This window comes from Nestor notabilis, unplaced genomic scaffold (genome assembly GCF_000696875.1).
Source record: "Nestor notabilis isolate BGI_N333 unplaced genomic scaffold, ASM69687v1 scaffold21401, whole genome shotgun sequence".
Classification (NCBI taxonomy): Eukaryota; Metazoa; Chordata; class Aves; order Psittaciformes; family Psittacidae; genus Nestor; species Nestor notabilis.
The window spans coordinates 1-10,650 of record NW_009915461.1 but is presented as its reverse complement, the minus strand read 5'-3'; the positions used below and the strand labels follow the sequence as shown (position 1 = coordinate 10,650).

At 51.0% G+C, this 10,650-nt stretch overlaps 3 protein-coding genes across 3 annotated transcripts; 2 read left to right on the top strand and 1 right to left on the bottom strand.

Annotated features, from left to right (window-relative positions):
- Nucleotides 1-56: 56 nt before the first annotated feature.
- ZNF511 (zinc finger protein 511) lies at nucleotides 57-4,493 on the top strand (the record flags this gene model as incomplete). Its single annotated transcript, XM_010024154.1, has 5 exons — nucleotides 57-168; nucleotides 1,457-1,658; nucleotides 1,815-1,939; nucleotides 2,477-2,659; nucleotides 4,424-4,493. Coding segments are annotated over 5 exons (692 nt in total), but the record flags the coding sequence as incomplete, so codon positions are not given.
- Nucleotides 4,494-7,719: 3,226 nt separating this feature from the next.
- Nucleotides 7,720-8,689, top strand: PRAP1 (proline-rich acidic protein 1). The gene is made up of 4 exons (XM_010024153.1): nucleotides 7,720-7,727; nucleotides 7,920-7,998; nucleotides 8,141-8,199; nucleotides 8,425-8,689. The coding sequence occupies exons 1-4, from the start codon at nucleotides 7,720-7,722 to the stop codon at nucleotides 8,687-8,689; spliced, it is 411 nt and encodes a 136-aa protein (XP_010022455.1).
- A 1,013-nt stretch (nucleotides 8,690-9,702) lies between these two features.
- ECHS1 (enoyl CoA hydratase, short chain, 1, mitochondrial) lies at nucleotides 9,703-10,643 on the bottom strand (the record flags this gene model as incomplete). The annotated part of the gene is made up of 6 exons (XM_010024152.1): nucleotides 9,703-9,768; nucleotides 9,854-9,921; nucleotides 10,002-10,121; nucleotides 10,201-10,305; nucleotides 10,410-10,509; nucleotides 10,599-10,643. Coding segments are annotated over 6 exons (504 nt in total), but the record flags the coding sequence as incomplete, so codon positions are not given.
- Between the last annotated feature and the right edge of the window lie 7 nt (nucleotides 10,644-10,650).

The following is a 10,650-nucleotide window of genomic DNA, read 5'->3' as shown; positions in this document are numbered from 1 at the left end:
GCCCCCGCCCCGGCGCTACCTGTCTCTGTGGAGAAGGGCTCGCTCCGCGGGCGCAGGCCGGCCTGCCCACCGCATCTCTCCTCTCCTCTCCCAGGATGGGGACGTTCACAGGCACCTCTACCTCCAGGGGGTCCTCACCAGCCTCGGCGAGGTGGCGGAGAGACCCAAGTAAGTGATATGGCAGCAGATGTGCCGCGTAGTTTGTGCCTGCCGTTGGTGAGCAGCGCTGTTGGTGTGAACCCCAGCCGCTGGTAGTGTGCGGGTGCCAGGCTCGGACAGGTACCAGTGCAGACATTGAGTGTTTTGGGACACAATCATCGATCACAGACTGGTTTTAACCTTAAAGCTCATCCAGTTCCAACCCCCTGCCACGGGCAGGGACACCTTCTACTAGAGCAGGTTGCTCCAAGCCCCTGTGTCCAACCTGGCCTTGAACACTGCCAGGGATGGGGCAGCCACAGCTTCCTTTGAACTTCTGGGGGCTGTACCGCCTGGAGAAGAGAAGTTGTGTGGAGACCTCAGAGCAGCTTCCAGTATCTGAAGGGGACTACAAGGATGCTGGAGAGGGACCCTTCATCAGGGGCTGTAGTGACAGGACAAGGGGTGATGGGTTCAAACTGAAACAGGGGAAGTTCAGGTTAGATATAAGGAAGAAGTTCTTTACTGTGAGGGTGGTGAGTTGCTGGCACAGGATGCCCAAAGAAGTGGTAAATGCTCCATCCCTGGCAGAGGCCAGGTTAGACAGAGCGTTGGCCATCATGGTCTAGTGTGTGGCATTCTCGCCCATGGCGGGGGGTTGGAACTGTATGATATTAAGGTTCTTTCCAACCCAACCCATTCTCTGATTTTGTGCTGCAGTCAGCTGTCTGTCTAGATACTTCCTTCTTGTGTTTGTTGGATGCCATGGCGTTTCACTGAGAGTTCCCATAAGTAGAAAGGCATCTATAATATGTCTAAAAATTGGGATTCTAGCTAAACAAGAGGATTTAAGTGGCAGGTTAGTATTTACTCAGTAAAAAACAGTGGGAGAGCCATGTGGTACAAACAGCCCCAGTTAAGAAGTCTGAGCCTGGGGGAAAGTTGTCTTGCTGTAAAACCTGCTCTTGTGTATAAAATAGAGGAAGTCGAGGTTTGCTGGGGTTACCCTACACTTATAACCCATAGCAGCAACTTTCAAGTCCAACAGCTTGTTTCTCGCATTGCTGCTTGTGGTTTGTTCTTAATCGAAGCACCACATCACAGGATGATAACATATACAATGCTCAAGCCATAACAGCAAATAAAGAGTTTCCAACTGCCAACACCATTGTAATCTTCATTCCATTACACCTCGTGATTAATTTAAGTATTATTCACAAAAAATGCCACAAGCAAATATAGTCGCTGGAGGGATATATGCAGCTTAAATTAAGGCTCTAATTTAATTTAAGGCATAGATGCTGTAATTTCCCTGCAGGGTGTCTGAATTCAGTTGCCACATCTCCGGATGCTGCCAGGTCTTTGACACACTGGAAGGCTACGAGCATCACTACAACACGCTGCACAGGAATGTCTGCTCCTTCTGCAAGCGCTCCTTTCCATCCTGGCATCTCCTGGATATCCACATCTTGGAGTGGCATGACTCACTCTTCCAGATAATGGCTGAAAAGCAAAACATGGTATGTCGCTGTGCACAGCCCTTTGCCCAGGTTGGTGTGCATGGTGGGGGCTGGCACCCTTAAAGAATGACCATTTGGGAAGGATACCCATGTCCCCAGATGACACTTCTGGCCTTTTCCAGTTATGTCTTTTTTCATTTTTCCCCTGCCTTTCAGTACAAGTGCTTGGTAGAAGGCTGTGCAGAGAAGTTCAAGAGCAGCAAGGACAGAAAAGATCACTTGGTCACTGTTCACCTTTATCCTGCTGACTTTCGGTTTGATAAACCGAAGAAAGTGAAAAGGTAACTGCAGAACTGCAGTAGCACAAATGGTTTTCACCTGTAGAGGTGATGTGCTTCTCTGCTGTGGCATTCCCTTTGTGGAGTAAGCAAGTTTATGTTCTCAGAGGTTCAGAAATGAAACAGATAAACTTGCATGTGGCAATGTTTTACTTCATCTTAATGCTGAAATGTGTCTTCTTTCCCTTCCTTGGTGGCTCCAGGCTCTGCTTCCTTTGTGCCATCTCAAGTGTAAATGCAAATCTCAGCATCTGTCACTTTGTGCACGTTTCTTTTAGGGAATCAAGCCTATTGAATGAGTTACACTTTATGAAGTGAGGAAAGGACCTGGGCACAAAGCTGTGTGCTATAACACAGCCACCCTGAGTACTTGGTAGAAACTCACACAAGCCTATTACGCAGCTTCCCAGCAGCCTTTTGGCTGTTCCTAGTGGTTTGTGCACCCAAATTGAATTTGACCTGTTTCATTGTTAAATACCCTCTAAGCCCCAAAGAAATAAATGGCAGCTACTGAGGTAGGGTGTAATATTTTCTCTGCAGTGGCCCCAAGCACATGAGCAGTCCCACAAAGCAGAATGCCAGTGTGCCGATGGATATGACTGTGGAGACAGAGCAATTCCAAGTGGACCCCATGGAAATAGGGCTCAGTGAGAGCATGGAGATCCCTGAGCCTGCAGCCAGCCCTGGCTCCTCGGTGCCAGAGAAACGCCTCTATAAATCCAGGTCTGTACTGTTGGCCTCCATAGGCCAAAAAACTCTGGGGCAGGGACCATAGTCCTCTTCACTGCATTTTGCAGTGCTTAGTGCAGCACAGCTCAGGGTGTTCCTGTGTTGAAGATAAAAGAGGTAGGATTTCCATGTATGTTTTAAAGGCCATTTTTAAAAGAGGAAAGTGTGAGGCAGGGCAGAGTGTGCATATACCCTGTGAAACCTGTATCAATAAGATCCTTTTAGTCTGCCAACCCGTGATCTCTTCCCAGGGTCCAGCAGAATGCTGTGGGTGTGAGGGTAAGAACTCTGTCCCAAAATACTCCAGCAAATTTTGTTGTGCTTTCTAACACTTTCCCATCCTGGCTGGCTCGGGGCTGAGCTGGTGCATTTCACTGGAGCTGTCTGTGCTCCCATGCAGGTGCAGGACAAGGCACGAATAGAGCGGGTGAACATCTTACTCTGAATCTTAGGTTTTGCAAAGCCAGAGCAGCATTGCTGGGTTTGGTGGTTTGCTTTTTGGGGGTTTTTTTTGTTTGTTTGTTTTAAACATAAAATCTTAGCAAAAGGTTGAAACTGAATTGCCTAATGCTGGCTTGACTTTTGAAATCATAGAATCATAGAACAGCATGGGTTGGAAGGGACCTTAAGATCATCCAGTTCCAACCCCCTGCCATGGGCAGGGACGACTCACCCTAGACCATGTCACCCAAGGCTCTGTCCAGCCTGGCCTTGAACACTGCCAGAGATGGGGCAGCCACAGCTTCTCTGGGCAACCCTCACAGTAAAGAACTTCCTTATATCTAACCTGAACTTCCCCTGTTTCAGTTTGAACCCATTATCTTTTGTCTTTATCGCTACAGTCCCTGATGAAGAGTCCCTCTCCCCCTCATAATGTGCTATAAAACCCATATACAGGTCACCAGCCTCTTCCCAGCACCCAGATCAGTGTCATTTTATTCATCATTTTAATCATCTCTCAGCATAAAGGTTAATATAGTATTGCCTGAACTATTCCAGTTAGCAAAAGGATTCTTCTGGTTTGAGTTTGCCACATCTGTGGCACGCTGGCAGTCGGAAAGCAGTATAATGAGCCCATGACTGTGCTTGGAGTGCCATGCAGGGAAACTTGCTTCTGTCCGTGGCTCCCTCTTGCTTTCCCTGCTGTCAGCTCTGCCCGTGTAAAATGAGGTGAGCTTTACTGCTTCAGGGCTTTCTGCTGAGTCATGGAGCCTGGAAGTGCTCACAACGCTCTACAGCCAATGGCGTCTTTTGTATGTCATGGTTTGCCTGTCAAAATCCTGTCCCTAAGAAACTGCCACAGTGACATTTTAAACTTCACTGCCTTGTCCAGCATAACAGCTTATAAACCCAAAAGAAACCATCCCTTGAATTTGATGTGATGCTGCAGGTCAAAAGGAGAGTTGGGTGCTGAAAGGCCATGGTTATACTGCTGTTTCTTCTCTTCTGCTTTTCACAGTCATGTGCTTCCACAAAATCCCACTGACACTGCCCAGTGGCATATTGCATTTTCTAACATACCCTGTTGTAAAGAGAGGGGAGGCCTCCAGAACATAAATGTGACGAATAAACACGAAAGCAGACCAGTATTTTATCTATTTTTTTAATTACACTTTGGTGATTTAGGTGTCCTTCTCCTCCAATACCTTCCTCTTCCCACTCTTGAGAGCTTGAAATGCTACAAAAGGCATAAAGCATCCTAGTGATGCTGTGAGAGGTGGTGTGTTGATGTGTATTACAGCATGTCTGCCTTTCCAGGATCCCATCCACAATTTGCTTTGGACAAGGTGCTACCCGAGGATTTAAAGGACCAAGGAAGAAAGTCTAAAGGTCAGTGCACCAGCTTTGTGCAAGACAAGAAGGTGCCAGCCGCTGCTGCCTGCAGACGTTGGCACCATGACTGAGTGGGGACATTTGCAGTGTGTGCAAGGGTCCCACTCCATAGCAGGAAGGCAGAAGGGTGAGAACAGGGGTTGTGCAGCAGCAGTTTGGGATACACATTGAGAAGTGCTTTGCTGCAGTCCCCACCTGTCTCTATACCATCTCCCTTAGGCAGCATTTCAGAGCTGACCCATGCTTTACCCTTCCGGAGGCACAGTACTCTCTTTTCTGATCCCCTCTGAAATCAAACTACAAATAAATTCTGGCTCTGTGTTGTGAGTTTCTGTCCCTCAACAGTGCCAGGACTGCTCTGGGCAGCAGTGGCTTTCTAGATAGGTGGTCACATCTCACCTGAGCTTGCAAAATGGCAAATGCTGTCCTGAAACTCCAGGCAGCTGTGGGGATCCCACAGGCTTTGCAAGGAATCGCTGTCAGAAATGCAGCAGGGATAACACTGAGCAAAACACAGTGTTCCCTCTTCCTGCAGGAAGCCCTGCATCCCCTCCCTGGCCTAGGGGCAGGTTGTCACACTTCCCTGCCAGCCATGCTTGCACAGGGGAGTAGCAAAATAGAATCCAGAGGAAAAGCAAAGGAGATTACAACAATTCATTATTTTAATTGTGTTTTTTCATTTTCTTTTTTTCTTTTAAAGCTCCAGCAAGTGCAGCCATTGAGACATGGGGCAGGTTGAACTTGCACAAAGAGTCTCAGACTGCAGCAGAGCACTGGTGGACCTCAGAAGTGTGGAGGTGAGAGGAAATCAGCTGCTGCAGCTGAGCCTACACAGGATTATCTTCTTGATTTTTTTTTTCCCTTTTGGGGGAAGAAATGGATTCAGGGAATTCCAAGACAAAATCTGTGACTCTACAGAAGCTGGAATAAAAAGCAAATGGGGGAGGAAAAAAAGGCATTAGTCCTTAATTCTGACTTGCATCTTGCTGAAGTCTGCTCTGCTCCCTGACACTTGCTCTGGAACCCACACAAAAGATTTGCCTATGCCAGGAGAAGCATTCTGGTGCCCTGCAGCTCTTTTCCACAGGGAGTTAAAATGAAGCATCTTCCAACTGGTGTATAAATAAAAGGACTTTTTACAAAATTACTTTGTAGAGAATTTAAATGCTGTCTTGAAGCCCAGGCAGAGTCAGATGTGACGCATGAACCTCCCTTTGCTCCAAAGACCCCCAAAATCAGGTTGAGGTGGAGGTTATTTTTCCTCTTGTCTTTCCCTTCCTTTTTTATCTCATCCTGCCAGAGGGAAAGATTGAGAAACACAGAGCCAGGTCTGTGGTCCTGTGAACTATGTCACTTTTAAAATGGTCCATAAAGGGGGAAAAAAAAGGAGGTTGCAGGAATGACGTTTATCTGAGAAGCTTAGAATCTATGATTGCTTTCCTCCCTTCCCCCTCTCTGGGTGGAACAAAGGATAAAAAGGGCTTTGAGAAATCCTTGCAAATAGGAGCAGGGAATGATGCTTACGGAGATTTTCCTGTCAGTTTTAGAACGCTTTGCTGTGTTTAAAACTCAGCCAGCTTGCCTGGCCCTAATCCTTGTTCCTCAGCCTCTGCAGAGAGCTGTCTCTGGCAGGCAAACCCTCTGTCCAGGAGATCCAGCTCACCTCCTGCTACTGCTGGTCCCCCAGAGATAGTCCATGGTACAGGACAGGGAAGACCAGGCTCTGTCACCACTGGTGTGGCCACCACCCTGAGACTCCTGCCACATGTCTGCACAGGGACATCTATCAGCAGTGATCATACATCTATCAGCAATGACCAAAAATCACTTTCCAACACTGGAAGCCCCTAGTGAGGCTTCTTTCCCCACGCTGGAGTAACTGGAGATTGGAAGCAGGCATCATGTTGCTGGAGATCCCTGCAGGCTTTGGCCAGTGATGGTACAAAGAGCAGTCCAATCTGCTTCCCCTTACGTGTTTAGGTCCTAAGTTTCCACCTGGAAATTCCTTTTTTTTTCCTTTTCCTAGATTCCAGGTCCAGAGATTAATTACAAAATGAATAGTGCAATTACAGCCTCAGGGTCACCAACTTTTTCCAGAGCATAGGCATGTGCCTCCCCATATTTGACAGTAAAACAAACAGCCATGTTTCTGACCTCTCCATAAATGACCTGTGACTAAATGCACTCTGCAAGCAGGGAGCAGAAGCAGGGACAGCTGGAAGTCTCCTCAGAGATGACATTCCCAGAGCCTGGCTGCCTTCCAGGAATAAGGCTCCTCAGAGCACAACCAGGCTCTTGCAAGCAGTGGGTGTCAGAAAGGAGGAAGATGGACTCCAGGCACCCTTAGCTCATAGGGTGCTTTGGCTGGGAAGGGACCTTACAAAACCATCCAGTCTGACCCCACTGCCATGGGCAGGGTCACCTTCTACTAGACCAGGTGGAAGAGCCCATCCAACCTGGCCTTGACCCATAGACAAGCACAAGCTTTTCCAGCTCATCAGAACTTTGTCCTCTGAGATTGAACGGTGACAGGACAGCAGGTTCATCTCCAGGCCTGGGCTGAAGCCCTCTCCAAGGTGATGGATATTTGTGAAGTCAAATCAATCCCTCACGTTCTGGGGCTGAGGGCATGGATTTATACCTCATTGATTTATTTCCTCTTGGTTGATCTCTCCCTGCTGAATTAAGCCATACTCACTCAGCAATCAAACCAAAGCTCAGAGCTTGGCTGTGGATGTGCCATTTAATGCCAGGGCACTCCCAGCTCCACACCAAAGCTCTTTATGTTGCTTAATGGCTTCTATTTAGGTTTGGACTTGGCAGTTTGGACCTGACAAACCCTCAGGTGGCTTCGGATGGGAAAGGACCTTCCACTGCCTGGAACACTATCCCATATCATGCACCAACCTCCGGGAAAATCAAATGGTTCAATGTACTTTAAGAACTACACTGTGAACAATGGGTGGTGGGACTTTCAAACATTGGGATACAGGTTAAGCGAATGAGCTGGTTAGTCAGCACTAGGGGATCTGCCAATGTGGATGCCCAAACCCCAGGGCACATGGGTTGATCTGCCTGGGTGCACGAGGGCAGGTTATCCCAGTGCCTCCTTTGCCCCCAGCAGCACCAGTATCACGAACTGGCCCCACCCTGGGAGCGGCCACGGCAGCAAAACTCCGCGGTCAAAGAGCGAACGAGGGCCAGGGAGTGCAGGAGCAGCCATGGAGCGGTGAGTCCCTGCGGGATGGCCCAGGGTAGCGCCGGAGGTGGGGGTGCAGGATACAGGCAGACACTGGACACAGGGGGGTGCAGCAGGAGCTGTGGGTGCAGGATACAGGCAGATACTGGGCACAAGCGGATGCAGCATTTAGACCCCAGCCAACACAGCTCCTGCCAACAGGGTTCCTCCATCTCTCCGCAGCCTGCGGGCCCTGTGGCTCTGCAGCATCACTGTACTGCTGGGCACTGCCCTCCTCCTGCCTGCGCCTGGCAGCACCCAGGTGAGCCCCATTCATCCATCCATCCATCCATCCATCCATCCATCCATCCCCTGCCTGCCCTCCCCCTGTCCTGGGCATAAGCAGGCACAGGGAGTCCCCTGTGCTCTGTGCCACCCCCCCGGCACCATCTTTCTTCCCACAGGCTCTGAGCAATGCTGGGAGGAAGGACCTGGCCATGGAGGAGGACTTGGCCAAGGAAATGTAAGAGGCGCCCACATCTGCCTTGGGAACAAGGCGGCAACACCCCAGCAGCCAGACAAGCCCGTTTGCTCTCGGAGACCCTAATTGCAGCCTTGTGGGGATGGGGGTTGTCTCTCACCAGGGTCTTTGCACGCTGATGGGGTGGGATGCCCCTCGGACAGGGGGATATTTAATAACCCTGATGCACTGCGACCTTCCCTGGCCGAATTTGTTCCTTTCTTCCAGCATCCTGGGTGTTCGCGCTGTGGAGCCACCAGAGGAGGCTGAAATCTCCCAAGACGTGGAACAAGGTTCAAAGGTTGTCTCCAGCAGCACCTGGGCTCGCTGGGTCGCTCACCAAGCCCAGGCAGGACCGGAGCAGGACCATGACCACCTCCACCACTCCCAGGATGATGCTGCAGAGGCTGATGCCCAAGGGCCACCACTGATGCTGTCCCTGCAGGTGCAGAATGGGCCAGAGGAGGACCATGACCATCTCTACCACAGCTGAGCAGCAGAGACAGGCCCAAGCTGCACAATGAGGGGCAGGAGCATCCCTGGGCCTCATCCCTCCCAAACCACCCCTAAGCCCCTCAATAAATCCATTTAGAGCACCTCCCATATGAAGACAGGCTGAGAAAATTGGGATTGTTCAGCATGGAGAAGCTGCTTGGAGATCTCAGAGCAGCTTCCAGTATCTCAAAGGGCTACAAGGGTGCTGGAGAGGGACTTTTCATCAGGAACTGTAGCGACAGGACAAGAGGTGATGGGTTCAAACTGAAACAGGGGAAGTGGGTGCTGAGGCGCGGGCACAGGGTGTCCAGAGAAGCTGTGGCTGCCCCATTCCTGGCAGTGTTCAAGGCCAGGTCAGACAGGGCTTGGAGCAACCTGGTCTAGTGGAAGGTGTCACTGCCCATGGCAGGGGATTGGAACTGGATGATTTTAAAGTCCTTTCCAACACAAACCAGTCTGGGATTCAGTGATTTCCCCTCCATGTCCTGGTAGGCTCCTCATTGCTGCCAGAACCCTATTGCCAAGCATAAGGCCCCTGTATCTGGGAGATGCCATCCGTGGGCTCACTAAACAGAGGCTCTGAGCAGGGCGAGGACAATGCCTCAGGGTGGGCAACTCTGATCACCACCGTGGCCTCAGTGTAGCCCAACTGAGGCTGAGGCCGGGCAAACTCAGCACACCAGTGTTGCATCCAAGAAGGTGCCATGGGCTATCCTCTGCCCAGGGAACACGTGAACCTATTGCTCCACGAGGCTGCTCTTCCAGCAGTGGGAAGCAGCATGATGATGGGGTCTCAGTGAACACCAACATATCCCAGCTCAGGGGGAACCCCACAGCAAGGATCACCCATCTTCCTGCAGCGCCAGGAAAACCCTTTAATAGCGATGGCAAATTGCTCCCTGCTGCTGGTTGTCTCACTTGAGGCACTTGTCACTTGCCACCAGGTCTCAGACCCCTCTGTGGGGTGATGTGTGGGGCTGATGTGCTGCAGGGGACCAGCACCCCGCCGGCTCAGCTGTCAGTGAAGTTTGCTTTGCGCTTCTCCACAAATGCTGACATCCCCTCCTTGCGGTCACCCTGTGGGGAGCAGAGAGAGGGGGTCAGTGGAGGCTGTGCCCACCCTGCTGTCCCCACCACACTGAGGACAACCCCCCCCGCTCACAGTGGCAAAGGTGGCGTAAAAAAGCCGCTTCTCTGTCCTCATCCCCTCCTCCAGTGTTGTCTCAAAGGCTGAAAACAAAGGAGAAGTTGAGGAAACCCCATGGCTTGCAGCAGCCCCATGGCATTTCCACTGGCCTCCCATCCCTCACCACTGTTGACCGACTCCTTTGCCATGGCAGCCACCAGCTTGGAGTTGCTGGCGATCTTCTCAGCACAGGCAATGGCCGCATCCAGCAGCTTCTCCACAGGAAAGATCTTGCTGACCAGACCTGGGACAGACAGTGTGAGGTGGTGGGACAGCAGGGAGCTGTCCCATGACAGTGTGCTGGGACTGGCCCATGGTCCTACCTGCCTCCTTTGCCTCTTGTGCAGAAATCCGGTCCCCAGTGAGGACCATCTCCATCGCCAGTGACTTCCCCACCGCTCTGGTCAACCTCTGTGTCCCTCCAGCACCTGGAACCATTTGGGGAAGGGAAAATCCCAGAGGATACCTGGGTGTTCCTGCTGTCCCTGCTCCAGTGGGGATAGAACCCCATGGCAGGACCCCCTCTGCTCACCTGGGATGGTTCCCAGTAGGATTTCTGGTTGCCCAAACTGTGCTTTCTCCCCAGCATAGATGATATCACACATCATGGCCAGCTCGCACCCGCCACCCAGCTGGGACAGGGGAAGAAGAGGGGGGTAACAGGGTGCCAGGGCTGAGAATTCAGACACAGAGAGAAAATATGGGGGGGGGGACGCCTCACGGCATAGCCATTGACAGCAGCAATGATGGGTTTGCGGATGGTAGAGACTTTG